Source organism: Propithecus coquereli, unplaced genomic scaffold, assembly GCF_000956105.1.
Source record: "Propithecus coquereli isolate 6110/MARCELLA unplaced genomic scaffold, Pcoq_1.0 Scaffold74, whole genome shotgun sequence".
Classification (NCBI taxonomy): domain Eukaryota; kingdom Metazoa; phylum Chordata; class Mammalia; order Primates; family Indriidae; genus Propithecus; species Propithecus coquereli.
Genome location: NW_012153507.1, coordinates 1,811,587 through 1,831,690, shown reverse-complemented (window position 1 = coordinate 1,831,690; position 20,104 = coordinate 1,811,587). Strand labels below are relative to the sequence as shown.

At 36.0% G+C, this 20,104-nt stretch overlaps 1 protein-coding gene across 5 annotated transcripts in view; it reads right to left on the bottom strand.

Moving 5' to 3' along the window:
- Positions 1 to 2,242: 2,242 nt before the first annotated feature.
- The window catches only part of KLHL32 (kelch-like family member 32), a 214,394-nt gene continuing 196,532 nt past the window's right edge, over positions 2,243 to 20,104 (bottom strand). For 2 of the 5 annotated variants that reach the window (XM_012661852.1, XM_012661856.1), the window contains 4 exons: positions 14,686 to 14,744; positions 11,551 to 11,743; positions 9,337 to 9,431; positions 2,243 to 3,872 (listed from right to left, as the gene is read on the bottom strand). In XM_012661852.1, coding sequence (XP_012517306.1) covers positions 3,711 to 3,872; positions 9,337 to 9,431; positions 11,551 to 11,743; positions 14,686 to 14,744 — 509 coding nt within the window. In that variant the 3' untranslated portion in view covers positions 2,243 to 3,710. The remainder of the gene's footprint in view (positions 3,873 to 9,336; positions 9,432 to 11,550; positions 11,744 to 14,685; positions 14,745 to 20,104) is intronic. The other 3 variants (XM_012661855.1, XM_012661853.1, XM_012661854.1) reach the window with 3 other exon arrangements.

The following is a 20,104-nucleotide window of genomic DNA, read 5'->3' as shown; positions in this document are numbered from 1 at the left end:
TCAACTTTTTAACTCTAGCTCATCTAGATTGTTTATTTTACCAGTTGGACCTTATCCTTGATTCCTTTTTGTGGTGAGCATTATTTGGTGATAAGAGCTCTAGTTTCAGTTTTGGGAACCCACCTGGGTCTCAAACTCAGCTCTGCTTTGTGATCTTTAGCTAGTTACTTAACTTTTTTGAGCCCAGTTCCTTCATGGAGAAAAATAACTAACTAACTATCCTTTGCTATTAATGTTTCATAATGTTATCATAAGGATCAATGGGGTAATGTATTTGAAAATAATATGTGGTGGCCCATATTCTGTTTGTTTGGAGGTGTATAAACATTACTCATGCATAATAAAGGCAAAGTACACCTCTCAATTTTGTTCCTCTTTTTCTAATGATGTCCTAGATCAGCAGTCCCCAGCCTTTTTGGCACCAGGGACTAGTTTTATGGAAGACAATTTTCCCACACACTGGGGGGTGGGGGAGGAGGGGTTTCAGGATGATTCAAGCACATTATTGTGCAGTCAAATCTCTCTGCTTATGATAATCTATATTTGCAGCCGCTTCCCACCACTAGCATCACTGCCTCAGCTCCACCTCAGATCATCAGGTGTTAGATTCTCATAAGGGGCACGCAACCTAGATCTCTCGCATATGCAGTTTATAGCAGAGTTCGCACTCCTGTGAGAATCTAATGCTGCTGCTGATCTGACAGGAGGCAGAGCTCATGGGTGAGGCAAGCGATGGGGAGCTGCTATAAATACAGATGAAGTTTTGCTGGCTCACCTGCTACTTACCTCCTGCTGTGCGGCCAGTTCCCCGGGACTGGTACTGGTCTGCTGCCCAGGGGTTGGGGACCACAGTCCTAGATGAATGATCCCATTTTTCTTCAATGTTTTCTTATATATTATGTTTGCTAACTTTGAAATAATTTGTTTCCTTCTTTGGATCATATTCTATCATGGTTCTACTATTGCTTGAAGAAAACATTTCAACCTTTTCTGGCTCAAGAAATATCTTGAAAAATGAAATACATTGCAATCAGCATTCTATAGATAATAGCTTGAGCTATTAACTATAGCTAGTCATAACCTAATTGGCATTTTGTTATTAAGGATCTAAGGAATGTTGCATTGTACATACATATTATCTTAGAAATTCCTGTGTTTGCTGGCTTTTCCTCCCATGAGAATATCTGCTAAGAGCTATGTGATACTGCTTTTTGTTTTCTTTTTTAAAGTAAAATCTTAAAGTCATATTTAAATGTTTGGAAGTCTTATGGTCTTCCTATAAAAATTCACATTAGTATAATTTAAACATAAATATTTAATACAATATGGCCTTCAATTTTGAGTGGTAAAAAATGGAAGATGAATTACTATAGGGTAGTTCACTTAAATAGAAAATATATATTTGAATAGTTTCAATGGAATTTGTCTTTCTTGACCAAACATAATTTAATAGAATTTTTCTTTCTCTTATTATTGATACTTTGAGGAAAAAGATCTAATTACAAGTGACCTCAGTAGTTTTCCTTTTAGGGAAGGGATGTTTTATTTTGATGCTACTTAGCTGTAAAGAATGTGTCCGAACTCTGCAAAACTTTTTAAAATTCTGAGTTCAATTCTATAATATCAGTGAATAATAAATTATAAAGATCACCATGGAGGGGTTTGATAATATATGCTGATTTATATGAATAGTTAGAAATCTATACAGAAATAATCAAGGGTAGTCTCAGGCTGCCTTTCCATTATCAGTCAGCAAGCTTATTTTTAGACCATTTCTCTTTCATTGATTGGATGTAGGGTCTGGGAATACAAATAGATTTTAATGGTTTTATAAGGCAAAACTGCTGGAGGGAAAATTCATGTGCCAAATAGAAAATTTAGTACACTTGAAATATTTCTTATGTCCTTATTGAAAAGATTTCTGAAATGGATTGCTGGAGTCCATTGTCCTGGCTCGGTAAGGCATTTTTAAAATCAAGTTTAGATGGCTTGTACCTTTTAAAGGAGCTGTCATCATTCTAATTATCAATTACCAATATCAGTTTTCACTATTCAGAACTGTCCAAATACTCTTAAGATACTTTGTTTGTCTAAATTTCCTATTCTTTTAAAAGTTTACCTTTTTCCTTACCTCTGGTCTCCCCTCGTGCCCTTTAATCTGAATAACCAGAGATCATATATATTTTAAAAACAATGCTTTAGGTATCTTATAACAATGTATAAAGTTAGTGAATTCTGTATTTAAGATAAAAAGATTCTTTTTCACTTTTCATTACTAAAAATGATTACATGAATAAAATGACAGTTTCCTGTAAGAGAGGGATTGCGGAATGATTAAACTGCCAAGGGAAAAAAAATGTCAGAGTAAAGTCTTCCTTGTAATAAAGATTACCTAGGTCCTGACAAAATTAGGAAAAAAGAAGAAAAACTCTACATTATATTTGTTGAATTTATGTTCAAATGTGATTAACTTATTTTGTTTTTTGTTATAGACAAACCAAACCCCAAAACCTAGCCTAAAAAAGAATTCTTATTCATTATTAAAAGTGGTAATAAAATATGTATTGGTGGTGGAGAAGAATCCCACAAGCACTCAAGATTGACATAACCTTTAACAAAGTGGAAAAACTTTTATTAGAACTGCCAATTCTAGGTTCAAATTTATGTCAAAGCACTTTATGGTACCATAATTAGTACAACTGAAATTTTTTTTAGCTTTCAAATGTCATTTTTCACTAAATGACTTTAAATGAGACATTTGAGTTCTTATTTGAGACAAGGGTTTGTACAAGTTTATATATCTTTGGTTTTGGTAAACTCCCTATTTCCTAATTAGTGTATCTCTTTCACATGATTTTCAAAATTATTTATCCCATGGCATGTTTTCAAAGTTCTGTGTGGTAATTTTTAAACTTCAAAAAAATCTTCCTGTTCATTTAGAAGATTCTAAAGACAGTGTAATGTGAGTAACATTTTTTTTCCTTAGGCAAAGTACTTCAAAGCATTTGCCTAATCGTCACAATGTTCTTTTGAATTAATATGTAAATCAGTAATATTCTCATTAAAAGGTAAGAACACTGAAGCATTGTAGAGTTAGGTTATGAACCAAGGGCAGAGTAACCAAGGTAAAAAATTTAGGTATTCCAACTGCTGTTCCAGTGTACTTCTATTATTTGTATCACCTTGAATAAAACATAGCATTTAAAAATTTACAGTGTCATAATGCTGAGTCTCTACTGAGCAGGGCTGCATAATGTTAAATTTTAAAAAGAAAAATGACAAACCTAGGTGTAAATAGTAAAAGGATTAAGTATGGAGATTTTTTTTTTTAAATCATTGATGTCATTGTGTGAAACAAATTGCCTTACTAACAGTGTCATGTTGTCCTATCCAGTGCTGATTGGAAGAAGTGTACAATGTTCTAAAGACTAATGGAACAATAATGTACCATTAAGCTGGCACTAAGCTATACCACAATAAAAGTCACACATATTGTATTGTGTGTTGACATACAATGAGAAGGGTGACATAGGTTTTCAATAATGTATTTTAGAAAACTATTCATTTTTTGCTAATATTTATCTGAATATAAGATCTATAAAACAAGACAAGGAAGCATTGAGCACTGAGTCTTTTCATGACCAGTATCCAAAAGTCAGGGCTTTGTTTTTCCTCCTGTTCATGATGGTTATTAACAGAGCATTGGCTTTTCAGATGGTGCCAATCCTGTGATGAGGCACTTGAAGAGTTTGAAGGTTAGGGCATGTGAAATATGGAGCTGGAAGAAAGCATGCTGCTATTCCATTGGAAGCAAAAGGGAGTGTAGGCCCATAAAATACTTCCTCTTTACCTTCTCTACTTACATCCAGTACCTGCAAAAGAGGAAGAAAAGAAGCCTGTATGTCAAAGAAGATTGCTCAAAATAAAGATGTGTACACATAAAAGGAAGCCTGCACTTAAATCCAATTATGCCACCATCACTATACCTTAGGAACTATTACTTTTCTTGCTAGGATGGTAACAGAAATATTTATTAACCTCCTACAAAGTGCTACACTATACGTTTATATGTGTACATATATATGTACATATGTGTTTATAATCATTTAATCCTCAGAACAGTGATAAGGTTAGGCAGCATTATCCTTATTTAATAAAACTGCCTCAGACTGGTTAAATAACTTGCCCAAGCTAGTTAGTAGATAGTAAAGTGTCATAATGTTGGCTTACAAATCCTCACCTGTAAAATGAAGCAAACAAGGCCTTGAAGCTTTGTTGTGAAAACTGATGACATCCAGCTTGGTGTCCGGGACACAGTAGAATATTATAATGTAGTTTAGTGGCAGGTTCAAAATTAGTTCAGTCGATTCTGGAAATTTTTCCCAAGTTATTTCCCACTCATGCTGGTGTTCTATGTCATCTTATATAGCACAGCTTCTTTGTTAGCCTGTGCTTGCTGTCACCTAACTATCTATTAATAGCTTAATTTTACTACTAGAAAAATTCTTCAGGAAAGCTGTTCTCCCCCGATTTGTCAAACCTACTAGGCTCTTTTCAACCCTCATCATCTTAATTGCCCTTCATCTGACTTTCCTCTAACTTCATTTAAGACCTTTCCTCCCTTGGATGCCATGGTTTAAAAGTAAATAAAAGTTTGTCATTGATGTTTTCCCACTGCAATCCACCTTTGGTCCCTTTACCTTTACCTGCATCCCAAATACAGGTGTACCCTAGTATTCCAACCACAGACCTCTCACAGTACCCTTCTTTAATGATCTTGTCCACTCTTATGCCTTCATCTGTCACCTGTGTGGATAACTCTTAATTCTTTAACTGCACTAATGCATTATTTTAGATAAAAGGGGCTCTTGCAATTTGGGGATCCAAGCTCATAAAGGAGGAAATTGCTAAGTCCTAGAACAAAAGAATGATTAAACTTTTAGCTATTTTTCCCCCAAATGGACATTTAGTTGTCCCAATCCATTTATTGAACAATATACCATGCCACTACTAATTTAAAATAAATCATATACAAAATACAAACTTTTTCTCAGTTCTCTTTTGTTAATTTATGTATCTTCTTGCAATATCACATTTACAGTTGTTTTGACTGGATACGCAAGACTCTCCATTTTCAAAAATCTTGATTATTCTTATATATTACTTTCCTAGAGAAACTTTAAGATCAATTGACAAGTATCATTTCCCCACCTGGTGAGAAAAGGAAAATCCCAATGGGATTTTGCCTAGTATTTCATTAAATTTAGAAAGTAAATTAGAGATCATTTGATATTTACCACAACTATATAAGGTTAGGTATTATTTTCAATTTATTAGAAAAGAAAATTAAGATACACAGAAAAGTGACTTTCTTAAGGTCACTTGGCTAGTAAGTGGTAGAGCCAGTATTTGAGCTCAAGGATACAACACAGAAAGAGCAAGGATTTTGTGCCATTCATGATATCCCTCCCACAAGTAAAAACATTTTTAGAATGCAAAATCCCAGTGAGATAATCATCCAGAGAGCTTTTGTCTGGTTCCCTGGGCCAACAGAGACTGCATATGTTAAGCAGATGTAATGTATTTAATCTGAGAAGGGAAAAAGAAGGCAGTTCTTCTTCAAAACACTCCCCTGTAAACTGGCAGAAGGCGTTTGGGAGAAGGTGGTGCCAGCTTGGCAGCATATCCTCCAGCCAAAAGGAAATAATAGTAAATGAAGAGAACAGTAGAGGTTATCTGGAAACACAGACTAATCACTTGCACACTTATGCAGCTGTTCCTTTATGGGCCACTTGTCATCCATGGTGCACCAGATTAGAGACAAACCTCTGTGCCAAACATTTGCTTACACGCCCATTAAGTAAACAGGGGCACCTTCATTTTTGTCAGGAATCTGTGTTCACTATTTTCTATTAGTTATTATTACTAAAAAGTCCAAAGTTCAATCTAATTTAAGAGAATCTCAGCTTTGCTCTTGTTTGGGTTGTCCTTGTGATGGATCAAGAAGTCTTCTAGGTCAGAGTAGTAGCAGGAAATAAAATAGTACGCTTTTTCAACATCTGAAGTGCCTCATCCCAAAGTGGCTGAATCCCACAAACAACAGTTAAATGAGCTTGGATTAGGGTCCAGAAAGGCAGTCCAATGAGATGGGTTACTGGCTGGTATTTTCAAGGGCAAAAAAAATGACTTTAATCCTTCTGAATGTTAATGGGACAATCTCTGAACTATTTAAGTATGACCTTTGTTAATCAGCCATGCTCTTGGATGAATGATTTGTGGATTAATCTTGGATTAAGGATTATTTAGATTTGTGATTTAAGACATGAAAAATTTAAACTTTGATATTATCAGTATGCATATGATTTTCTCCACCACTCTCCTCTGCTTTTCAACCTGCTAACTTGTACTTAGGAGTTTCTCCTGTCTAACCAACATTTTCTCATAAATACCGTTCTAGTCTCCCATAATCTTGCATCTGTTGGATATTCTTCCAGCAAGTAGTAAAGAAGTTGCCCACTTTTGAACATGTAGCCAGCCTCCCCTACCATCACTGTATTACTGTTAGTGCACTGAAATAAATAGTAAGAAAGTAAGAAAATATTTGAGCCTTAGTTCAGAATAAATGATAATATAACCTGTAATCAGTTGTCAATACCTAAAATGAAAGATATTCATGATATATGATGTCTATTATCCATGAAGACTTCTATTCTAAATGTCTCTTTGACAATCCATATGCTTATACAGACACTTATTATCTATTAATAGTAACAGACTTTTAAAACTTTTATCAAATTTGTCTGCTTTGTAGGACCAGTGTGCCAGCCAAGGTAATAAACACAGCATTTGCAAAAGGATTGATTCTGCTCATCAAAATGGCTCCTGGAACACAGAACTACTCATCCTGTTGACTTTTTTTAAAAAGCAAATATATTAACATTTTATTGTATGAGCTCAGAGGTGAAATTTATTACATTAATATAAGCATCGATTAAAAAGTGTTTGAATTCCCTCTTTTAGAATCACCTTAATCCTGATAATACTCTTGAATATCCTCAGTGGTTTAAAATATACACTTGTACTCCTTCATCTCTTGAGGATAGATTTGCTTGTTTGGGAACAGCCAGATGCCATTAGCAATTAGTGTATATGATTAGTGATTGTTCTAAAGAAAAGCACTTTGGGGACAAAAAAATATATATATATAATGTGACTGTGAAGTTTTTTTGTTCGTTTGTTTCTGTTTTTGTTTAATTTTCTATGTCTTACAAGCTAACTTTAAAGACTATTCCAAAATAGGCAATATGCAAAAATTTTGAACTATGGCAACACTCTGGTCCCCTAAATTTGATATATACAAAGTGTTCTTTGTTTTCTCATTATGTTATGACTTCAACTTGTTTTCTATCCCTTGAGCTAATTTGATACTAAAATTATAGAAATATACCCATAAATGTATTTAAAATTTGCAACTTTACTGCATGATAAACCCAAACTTCCATTGTGCAAGTAGTCAAATGAAGGGTCCTAAAGCCACTTAAAAAATAGCATTCCAGCACTACAGAGCACTACCTGTTGCCCAATTCAAACTTTTATTAATTCTGAAAAGTAAAAAATAAAAAGAAACCTAAAAGACTATGAAGACTGCCAAATACAGGCTTGGAGGAAGACTAGAGGCACTCTTTGGGAGAAAAGAGTTTGCTCATTTGTTGTTATCTAAAAGATAAAACTAAGCTCTAGTACAAGGCAACCTTCAATCAACTAACTAAAACTAGTACAAGGCAGCCTTTAATTAACTCCCTTAAAGTCTTATGTGGCTTTTTTCTTGGCATGGCTTTGATAATTTTTTCTAATATATTATTGTTTTCCTAGTTCATTAATTTCCTCTCATTTTTATTATCTCTTTTCTTCTTTCTTTGAGTTTATTTTTTGGTTTGTTTTCTAACTTATTAAGCTATATCTATCCCACAAGCTTTGCTATATATTGTTTTCATTATCACACAGTTCTGGGAATTTTTAAAGTTCCATCATGACTTCTTTTAACCCATAAGTTGTGTTGCAGTGTGTTTTATTATTTCCAGATATATAGGGGTTTATTTAACTTTCTGTTAAATTCTAACAATTTCATTGTATTGGAGACACATAATACAATATAATACTTAAAATTTGAAATTTATTAACGTTTTCTTAACCTTAACCCTAGCACATGATCGGTTTTTATAAATGTTCCATGTATGCAAGAAAAATATATCCTCTCTAATTGTCCAATTCAGAACTCTCATCCATTCGAACAAGCTTGTTAATTATATCTACCCTACCCTTGCTGATATTTTTTTCTACTTGACCTGTATGAATATTGAGGTATATTCAAATCCCCAGACAAACCTCTGGCAAGACAAATCAAGAGAAGAAGACAAAAGACAAACAACATTTTGCATGTAAAGGGAGATACAACTAAGGATAACACATCAACTATATGTTAGCAATTTTGAAAACTTAGACATGGAAAAGTTTTTTGAAAATTATAAGATGTGACTGAAGAAAAAACACAAAGCTGGAATAGTTCTGCAACTACTAAAGATATTAATGCAGTTGTTAAAAATCTTGCCACAAAGATGAGATTAGATAGTGAGAGTAGTTATAAGGATATACTTTTCTGGAGGTCAGGCCTAATACATGTCATTATTTTATCACAGAACATGTAAAATACAAAACTATAGTAAGAACTGTAAAGTAATAATAGCAATAATACCATAAATATGTACATCAACAAAGACTATCACTGTTTTGAAAGGTCTAGTTGACAACTTGCCCAGCCTGGCCTGCTCACATGCCGAAGTGCCAGGGCTATGCTTTGGGGCAGAGGCTGTCCCTGCCAGACCAGTCACAAATCACTGCTGCTCACAGCCTCTGCCAAGAAAGAAGAACACCTCTGGAGGTGGCATTTGTGGAAATGAATGAATTACGATATAAAATATAAGGCAATGGCATGGAAAGGAGATATTTGTAAAATTTGGGGGGTGTGAAGGGACTATTACTGAAGATTTTTAGAATTTTTTGGTTTATGGGAAAGGGGATGGTATCCCACTTTCCCCATTTCCAGTATATATTACATATATTTTCAAAGTTCCTTCCCACCTTTATTTTCAATAAGCTTCAATCATTTATTAGACATCATTTTTAGGATACAGGATGAAGTTTGGTGGCTGAATTAGCTGCACATAAAAAGGGACATTGAGCCTCTTTCTACACATAAATATCTCTTTCTTCAGTAGCAGCATTGGTAACCTCACTGAACCGCTTGAGCAAACTTCAAAAGGAATGTCGACGACTCACCTGGATGCAAGCCAGAGGCTCATTTGTCCAAATTGAATATCCACCAACTAAATATATTCTCCCATTATGGACAGCAACTCCAGATTCATTTTGGCCTAAAGTAAAGAGAATTGAATAAAAAGAAAAAAATAAATCCATTTTTTGCATGTTTTAATTAACCCTTTTGCCACTAAGAGATACAATTTCCCCCTGTGGCACACTTGTATATACCATGGGATTTTTGCAGCAACTAATCATTGCCTCCCAGTACTTGGGAGAATTAAGCACTATTACTCAGAGAATAAATCTGTGTTGGGTCAGAACCAAGCCAAAATACTTATTAGCTAGCTGAGTTAGTAAATACAGTGATAGTAAGCCATGCATAACTAAGAGTTCTGTACTGTGTTGCATGTCATTAATTTATAGTGGTTGAAATAAGGTATCTTTTAAAAATGCAAAACATCTCTTGTACCTACAAATGCTTTTTAGGCAAGTGTTTACATTTGTAAAGTAACAGCTGCAACCCCAAGAAGCCAATAAACCAGAGCCATGCCCCAAATGAAGACAAATGGCAGAAAAGATCGATAAAGTTGCTACCCTCTCTTTCTTTGCATACACTCCAGTTTTAGGATAATATTAAGGTTCCGGAGCTGGGACCAGCCTGGATAATCCCTAGATATTGACACACCAAAAGGTTTCCTCCCCCATTTCAAAAGGAAGACAGAATAACTCACTACCACATATTCTTCCCTTGAGGCCATCAGAGAGGAAAAGAGTCTCTTTTTATTGATGGGCTGACAGAGGACTGACTGGAGTAATAAATAAGGTGGATCCTACAGCAGGCAGAATCACAGAGCCAGGATGAAGGGCCTAAGGTACTAGTAAAACTTAAGAGTTAAGTCCTGGCCAGGCGCGGTGGCTCACACCTGTAATCCTAGCACTCTGGGAGGCTGAGGTGGGCGGATTGTTTGAGCTCAGGAGTTCGAGACCAGCGTGAGCAAGAGCGAGACCCCATCTCTACTAAAAAAAATAGAAAGAAATTATCTGGACAACCTAAAATATATAGGAAAAAAAAAAATTAGCTGGGCATGGTGGTCCATGCCTGTAGTCCCAGCTACTCGGGAGGCTGAGGCAGTAAGATTGCTTGAGTCCAGGAGTTTGAGGTTGCTGTGAGCTAGGCTAACGCCACGGCACTCAATCTAGCCAGGGCAACAGAGCGAGAGTCTCAAAAAAAAAAAAAAAAAAAAATAGAGTTAAGTCCTTGTTGGTGGGCCTCAAAAATCATTTTGCAAAAACAGGAGCTCAATACAAAGCATCCAAACCTCTGGTTATGCTCCCAATGTTGCCTCCCCTAGCAGCAGCTATGAGTGATTGAGTGCTCACTCAGCATGTTAAAATGTCTTTAGGAATTAATCCAACCCACTGTTTTGAGTCTGTGATTTGAGCAGAGCTGGAAGGGACCTGATCACTTGCGGATGTTAGTAACGCAAGCTGACAAGAGAGAAAATGTTTTCAACCCATGAAGAAACATGAAGGGTAAGTTGTTCACTGTGTTCCTTTGAGGGTGGGGAACCTGCAGCTTCATGGCCACATGTGGCCCTCCTGATCTGCAAGTGCACCACCTCAGCCGAATCTAAACTTCACAGAACAAATCCCTTTACTAAAAGGATTTGTTCTATAAAATTTGGATTCAGCCAAAAGGCCACACTCAAGGATCCAGAAGGCCACAGGTGGTCCCAGGGCCACAAGTTCCCCATCCCCACAAGGTTTTCATTTGTAGGCTAATATACCCAGAAACAATATTTGACAGTGACAAAAAATAAAGGCCATTCTCCTGAACTCCTGAACTCACAAGAAATAAAAGAGGACTAAAAGCAGTGAGAAGTAAGAAATAAATCCCTTCTCTAAAGAGTTATTAACTCTTTCAGTGCCTGCTTTCTCCTGTGTCAAAGTTCCTATGTTAATACTGATTGATAATAATGGACTTTACGTGCCCCCTTAGCCACATGGGGACATGCATAAAGGTAATACAGGCCCTGAGAAACTCAATGCTCAGCCACCTGAACGAGTTCAGTTTTGTTGTGAAATAAATAATGCGCACCTTTCTGGTTAATAAATGCGAGTTGTTCTACTATGCACTTAATTTTTAGAGATGCACTAAGGATGTCTGAGAATCAAGTTTGGCAACTTCTTGAATCTCTGTTTTTTCTGCTTTACTTAATCAAAGGTACTTGCCAGTCAACAGGTTGAAATTACAACGTGTCCACTGGTCAGTGTCTATGTTATAAGAATCTATATGGCGTACAAGGATCCGGTCATTATTGTAGTCGAGGTCATTGCCTCCAAGAACATAAAGCTTCCTTTGAACAGCAGCCATGGAATGGTAGACCCTTCTCTGTAGCATGGGGCTGCGGCTTATCCACTTATTCTGAAAAAAGAAATTCAAGTGCATTCTGTTAATTGGAGAACTCCATGGCAGAAAACAGCAGTGGGTGCCTCATGAGTAGTGAAACCCTAATACTTATCAATCACATTCTATCTGACCGTTTACATACATTGAAAGGTATAGGCATCTTACGTGAGAACAAGTACAAAAGAACCACATATTCTATTTTCCTACTGACATAAGGCATTTTCTCTTCTTTGGGTTGCACTTTATAGTGCATTTTGCATTTTATAAGAGGAACACTGAATTTTCTTAATGCTTATTATCTCACCCAATTAAGAGAATTCACTCATGCACATTACTTAAGAGTGAAAGCACACAGCTAGGTATACTGTGTACAGTGGTGTAATAATTAAGAAAACAAGTCTTTGGATCCAGAGTGCCTGGGTTTAGAACCTGTGTGTGATCTTGAACAATTTAACCTCTCTGTGCCTATTTCCTCACCTGGAAAATGGGGATAATACCACCGACCTGATAAGCCTATTGTGAAGATTAAATGAGCTAATACACACAAAGCACTTAGAAAAATGCCTGGCAGATAATAAATGTCCAATACATGTTCACTTTTTAAAAATTATTGTGATAATAATCACTGGGTACCTGAGGCCCCTACATAAGCCAGGGTAAAAAAAATAACCTCCTGAGATCAGTGGAGGAGCTAAGATTTAGTGCAGCAACAAACCTCCTGCACTTCCTTTGTATCAGCCTCCTTTAACATATTTACAATCACATCTTCTGCCAAATGGGGAAGTTATTTCTAGGCACACATTTATTTGTTTTGGTAGAAGGCCAAGTTTTATATGACAACTTTAAGGAATGGTGAAACCTTCAATATTTGGTACTAGGTCACCCTCAATAATGAGAAGGGAAGGCCCCGCTTGTAAAATTAGATGAAAATCAAATAACACTTTAATTTTAAATCTCAACTAAGCAATGGACAGGTAAGTAAACCAAGTAATGGACAGGTAAATTAACCTAACCATTTTCTTTCCCCTTAAACACTAAACATAGGAAGAACCCAGATTCCTGTTTGCCAAAAAAAAATTTGGATTTCAGCCACAAAAAAAAATATCATGACGTTTTGAATACATAGAATTTCACCATTTCATAAAGCTGTAAGGGAAGAAAAAAAGCAACAACAACAAACATATTTGTATAAACATTGGTCCATTCACTATAGGCATATATACTAGCTCATTTCTAATTTCTCTTTTAAAGATACACTCCAGAAAAAAAAAAAGTGATTTGTACAGTTGGAGAGGCTTACATTTATCTGCTCCCTGTTTGAACATGTCATAATAAGAATCTCCTTCCAATCAAATATCTGCTTTAATAAAACAGTCAAGCCTTTCTTACAGACATTTTGTTAAGAAATATCTTTAATACACTAAGCATGAGTGAATTTAACTCAAACTCTGATGATGCTTTTCTTAGGTGCTTTCCATGAGACAACCCATTAGTATTAGGAATCAATGTTTGCATTAGCAGTCCAGTCCCCTGCCACAAGACTACAGATGCCATCTGGTTTGCAAAGCCTGCCTGCATCCCCTGATTATATCTTTAGCTTCCTTCACTGCGGTGCCTGCCAGGTGAGCCGCCAACCGCTGCAAAGGGAAAGAAACAGAGAGGCCTGGTGGGGTCATTCCTAATAAGCTAGCGTGTGAATACTAATCAGTGGTGGGGAGGCAGAGGTCACCCCAGCCTGCCTGTTGGCAGGTAGCGATGTGCTCTGTGGCAGATGGCAGGCATTATCGACTCTCCGCAAAGGCCTAGAAGAGAAATAAGCACCAAGGCTGAATGATAGAGTTATTGAGATTCTGAGCAAGATGCAAGCAGATGTGATGTTTGCCAGTACCCACTGTAAACAATATGCCAGCAGAATTTTAAAAAAGAGCATGTGTGTACAAACATGAAACAGAACTCATTTGAGAAATGTTAACACCTTCTTCCTCTTTAACCACGTGTGCACCAAACTCAAGCAACTCCAATTAATGATCCCTCAAGATAGCTGACCCATGGACATTTGGTCTCTGAAATCTATAGCTTGTCATGACATCAGGAAACATTACAAAGAGAAAAATGCCTTTATTAAATTCAGAATCAAGTAATTGTTAAAATAAAAAGATACCAAATACACTGAGATCACTTTGGACATACATTTGGTAGCCAATCCCGACTCAGACTGCTGAAGTCAACCTGTTATTTCATATCCCATTATCTTCACCTGATGGATATTAAACCTCCAAATCAAATCATTTTGGAATATTATCATAATCAGGAAAAATATTTATATTACCAACATCATGGAAATGGAAAAATTCAGCAGACATTTCAGCAGCCAAAGTCATAAATATTTTGGTAGAAGGAAAAGAGAATAAAAATAGTTCTTCTTTTGGGGAAAAAAAAAAACCTCATTAAGTGGGCATGAGAAGTAGACAGAAGAAGGGACAGGCACCACCAAAATGCTTCTAATTCAGACTCCAGCTGTTAGATGAAAACTCTTCAGCTACTTCTACTTCAGACTACTACTAGATACTGTTCTAGGTCATTCTGGCTATATGAAGTTAAGTAATATTTATTATTTAAGAATAATGAAACCCTAAGCATGTTCCCCTCCAAGAATGGCACCCCTTCCAGAAGGACACAGCAACAAGACAATCAAAACCCTTTCTATATTATGCAAAACTCTGAAAGAGTGACACATTGTATAGAACATAAAACTAGAGAGGCTGAAATTTTGTAAACAAAAAAAAAAATTAAAAAAGAAGGAACCAAAAAGCAGTTTAACCAGATGCTTCTATTCTCTATATAAGCTTAAGATGCATGTGTGTGTACACACTTGGCATTCCAATTACTAATTACCGTGAAAATCTTTTAAAATTCATTTTAATTAAGGTAATGAGCTTTTCTTATATGATTCTTACCTGGTTAGGTTCATATACCATTAGTCTGTTCTGATACTGTGCCGTGTTAGTTACTCCACCTGTAATGGATTAACATGTGTTAGAGCCTTTCATGAATAAGAAATAGGATATTCCAACATAAGAATGAGATACAATTAAAGGAAAATTAGCTACTGCTGAGGATCTGTTTGTATACCCTCTTGGTGAACCCATGACATAATTAAAAAGCTTATTGTTGAAGCAGTTTCATTTTCAAGACACATTTCAGAAGCAATCCAGTTGAGAGCAAGTAACAAGTATGCTGACATTACCAAGAGGCCCCCAATTCTGGTGAGCTGCTCTGCATGGCCAGAATGAGGGGCAAGGTATAGGCAGGGAGTTGGGGGTGAACATAATATACACAGACAAATCTCTATACAATTTATGCCAGGGACATAGTCATATGGAATATTCTTGTTCTTAGCTAAATTGGCAGTTTTAAAGCTCAAACCTCTGTACACTAACATAGTCATTATCTTGGTATCTCCTTAGAAGAACCATGTTTAACAAAAGGCATTACTTATGAAAAGAGATCTAGAACCAGTGCTGTCCAATAAAATATAATAAGAGACACAAATGCAAGTCACATATGCAATAATAAATTTTCCAGTAGCCACATTAAAAAGGGAAAAGAAACAGTGAAATGAAATGTAATAGTGTTCACCTTGATATAGCCAAAATATTATCATTTCAATATGAAATCAATATAAAAATTATTGTGATATTTTATGTTTTTTCCATGCTAAGTCTTCAAAATCCACTTTGTATTTGACACAGCACATCTCAATACAGATTAGCCACATTTCAAAGCTCAATATGCCACATATGGCTAACGGCTACCATATTGGACAGCACAAATCTAGAGTTCTCCAGTGCAGTTGCTCTTGTGATCAACTCTTTTGAAGCCCTCGTGACAACTGCTTAGATCCAAGAGACTTGAGACCTTTTGCTTAATCGAGAATCCCTAAAAAGTCATCACACTTCCCACTTTCTCCTATTAGTCCTCATACTTCTTTCATGCTTGTGGTGTACATTGAACCCTGTAAAACCCAGAAATTAATAATTTTGCTTTAATCTTTATCATCAAATGGAAAACAACTCTATCAAACAACACATAAAACAGTACAAAAAGAAAATAACACCAGCAGACATTAAATGTGGGGTAATAAAATAATGAATATGGGACCAAAAAAATCTATCTTTAGAAATATTGCTTTATACATAGTTCTAGAGACACTGGTTTAAGATGGTTAATATTCTTATTTTAAAAAGTATCACAAATAAGCAGCCAATTTTTCAATAAAGATGTAAAATTGAGCCAGACTAAAAAAAGGTTCCTACTTAAATTTTTTGAATTTAAAAAATATGAACTGTTACAGTACTCACCAAGATGGCCCTAACATTATTCTCAGCTTGACTAAACAGGCTCCTTCCTGACTCTAGGCCCAGGTACCTTCCTTTTCATAGAACATTTACTTTAGAAAATTTATAAATTCTTTCTCTGCCTCTTTGAGATGTAAATCATTTTAAAAGCTGCTTGCCAGTTTTACAACCCAAGAATATCTTCCTGGAGAACCCAGGAGCCATCCCTTTGAAATGTAATCATCAAGGTAGGTAGTTCCAGAAACTGCCCTATGTTCCATTTTCCATGGATGGGTAGGACTATAACTTTGATGGGTGCCAATTAGCGAACACAGATGGCCTAATCACAGAGAAAAAATTTGCAAACTCGGGAATAACTGGGATGTGCTCAACATATCCATTGATTAACTTTCCCCCAAAAGTCCCTTAGTACTTTCCCACTAGCTCACCCCAGTCCTTAAAAACTATCCTCTTAAAAACCTCTTGTTTTGATGGAGTTGATTTCAAACTACATTCTGATCTCTCTCCCCTATTGCAATAGTTTTGAATAAAGTCTTCCTATCTGTTTAACTTTATATGGTGTGATTTGTGTTTTGACAGTTCAAATACTTTGAATAGTCACCACTATCAACTCCATGGCCAGGAGTCAAGTCAACCAGAATCTAAAGAATTAGTGCCTAATCCTCAACTGAACTGGAATAATCAATCAATACTAATGGATACATAAAAGGGAGGGAACCTATCTAGGCCAATCATTATTCTCTCACCCAACCCCAATAAGGAGATTATATGTTCCATGCAATTGACCATGGCTATTATTAAATAGAGGGCTACTTTTTTATTCTCTCTGAAGCTTGAAGATTTAAGACTTTAAAAATTAACAAAAGCTTTGTCTGCAGAGGAAATCCACAAAGAACAGAAATAAATGAATTTCCTGCCCTCTAAGAAAGTCTTTGTATTTCTTGTTGAATGTCTCATTTCTAAAATGAAATCAAAGGAAAAGAAAACACACTTAGGAAAAGTGTAAGTTGATAGACATTCGGGTTATTTAAAGAAAAAACCAAAAAAGGATTAAAAAAAGTGAGGCTGAAATGCTTAATAGAGGCAAGATGTATGTCAAAATAAATAGAGAGGTGTATTTGCTTTTACTCCCAACCTTCCCTTTCCTATGTGATTAAAAATGAAATGTTCAGTAATTCTTTCTCAGCATAAGCACATATGAATAACCAAATCTATTGAGACCTCACAAGTCTTCAGGGTTAAAATGATTGCCAGTGCTTTTGATCTGGGCCATAGCCAACAGATTAATGTTCAATTCGCCTACGAGCATTTCTCCAACTAAAAGGGAAAAGAGAGTAATGCTCTACCCATTACTTTAAAGCTTTGAAAGTTTCTCTACTTGTTTTAAAAATATGGGACACTCTGGGAGGCCGAGGCGGGCGGATTGTTTGAGGTCAGGAGTTCGAAACCAGCCTGAGCAAGAGCGAGACCCCGTCTCTACTAAAAATAGAAATAAATTAATTGGACAACTAAAAATATATAGAAAAAATTAGCTGGGCATGGTGGCACATGCCTGTAGTCCAAGGTACTCGGGAGGCTGAGGCAGGAGGATCGCTTGAGCCCAGGAGTTTGAGGTTGCTGTGAGCTAGGATGACGCCACGGCACTCTAGCCCGGGGAACACAGTGAAACTCTGTCTCAAAAAAAAATATGGGACAGAATTAATACCTCTGCAGTAAACTGTCTGTTTTATGACACTATTTGAAAATATTTACACTACCATATGTATCAGACCCTGCCCATTTCAGATTAAATGTACAACCAATGGATTATAATGTAGCTATTACATCCCCTCTCCCAAGCAGGGCATCCAATTTATCATCATGTTCTTTAGAATTATTATTTACTATCTTCCACAGATGCATCTATAATACATTTTTTTCTTAATCTGTACTCAGTAATTAGATTCCTTACCCTTGTGTACAAATTTTCACTCACAAGACAATGTTTAGAAATGAGGTATTAGGTTACTAGTTCAGAGTAAAAATAAAAGTCCCAGTTAGTTATTTGGTTGATTACCTCTAGAATGGTAAAACCACAGGAGGTGCTTAACAAACCTAGTGATGTAACTTTTGCCAAGTCAGGATTTCAAAGGAAAACCTTGGAAATTCGTTCTATTGGTTTCTCCTTTGAAATAATTTACAAATGAGCATATAAATAAAAACCATTTCTACTCACTATAAAAAAAATAAATCTTAAAAAAATCATCCAAGTTTTCATCCCACATTTCTTTAGCGGTGTTACTCATTTGTAGAGCTTTATCATTACATTCCCTTCACATAACACTCTTCACTTTTAGATTAATCTGCCGAAATGAGATGCTAAGGATTTGCATACAGATTTGACTATACAAAAATAGATATGGAATTAATAACAGTCTCTATATGTTTTAATTTCTCCTAGACTGGAGTACCCTTGCCTGCAGCAGTATTCCTGACTTTCAAAGTCATCAAGCTGATTTGTCTGCTCTGGGTTATGATGCCACATGCTGCTGTACTGTCCCCTGCAATCAGAGCACTTGCAAAGATAGATTCCATGCCTTCCTCTATCGAGTATATTTTATAGATTGGCAGTTTTGATCTCCCTCCCCCACCCCAGGGGGCATAATCTGCATCTTAACAGCTTTCTATAGATACATCTGTCATTAAATATGCCATCTTGTATCAGCATCCATTTTTAAAACCAAGTTTTCTCTAACTTTGAAGTGCCACAAAGACTTTTCAGCCAAAATTAAAAATGAGCAACCCTGTCTTATACTTTTGAACTGTGACTTAAAGATATACTGTAGGTTCCCCGAAAGTAGAATAAGTCTTTAAACACTGCCAGAAGGAATAAACAGTTACACCATGCTACCAGCAGTGAGAAATACTTTCTATCATCGAGACAAGAGTAAAGCATTTTTCTTAAGCTTCCCTGTACAACTCTCCACAAAATGTTGTGACAAATGGAGGATGAATGTATACCAGAGACAGGATGACAAGTGACTGCCAAACAAGGAAGCTTTGTCTCTGCTACTGAGATCACCGACTCAAATTCATACTATGCTCAAAAGCAACAACTGGTCAATGCTGACGGTGTCTATAAAACAGAGTGCATAGAAAAACTGCTTTTATTATATTTTGGTGGGGATCAAGTCTGATGGCTCCACTAGTTTTTTTTCAAAGGCAGAAAATACTTCTGTTGATAGGGATCCTATACTAAACTCTAGGAGTAGATGTCTATGGTTCCTCATGCAGCTCTAGTGCACAACCAGGATAGAGCAGGAAGCAAAGAACCGATCATCTCCATGCTCTTAGGCTGGAGCATGCTCTAGGTTGGAATTCTGCCAACAAATTCAGGACTCAGGAAAACCATACCAAGTTCTCTGGCCTGCAGGGGCCAGCTTCACACTAGTCTAGGGGAGGAGTTTTGGGACAGGCTGTGGCATTAACACAGGCTCCTTTATGACTGTCCTTGGGGAAGCCTTTTAACATAGCCAAGCTCAGATTCTTCCTACACAAAACAGATAGGCTGATACCACAGGTTTTAGAAGAACTAGAGTGCATGGCCCAGAAGCAATCCGTAGAGGGACATTTACAATAATATTGTAGCTGTTTATCAAAATTTCTTACCCTTTCCATAAAAGATACAAATGACTATGTGTGGAATATTGAATTAATAAATTTTGTAGTCTGAAATAGATTTCTTGTAATTCTTTTTCTCAAAATCAGAATTTCTAGCTGGTTTATATGCATATCCAATGGCTTTTTCCTTCTTTAGCAGTTTAAGCTCTTCCCCAAATCTGCTAAAATTCTCAAAAGACTAAAATTTCACACTTAGAGTTTAATTACCTAAAGAATAACCTGGCATTAAGTATGAGTTCATGTTAGTCACTATTTATACAGCCAAACTCATTATCAGCCCTTGATAAAAGTGATACCTTAGGAATGTTTAAAATAAACACGAAAATAAATTTTTTATTATCTATTTTTATATGACATT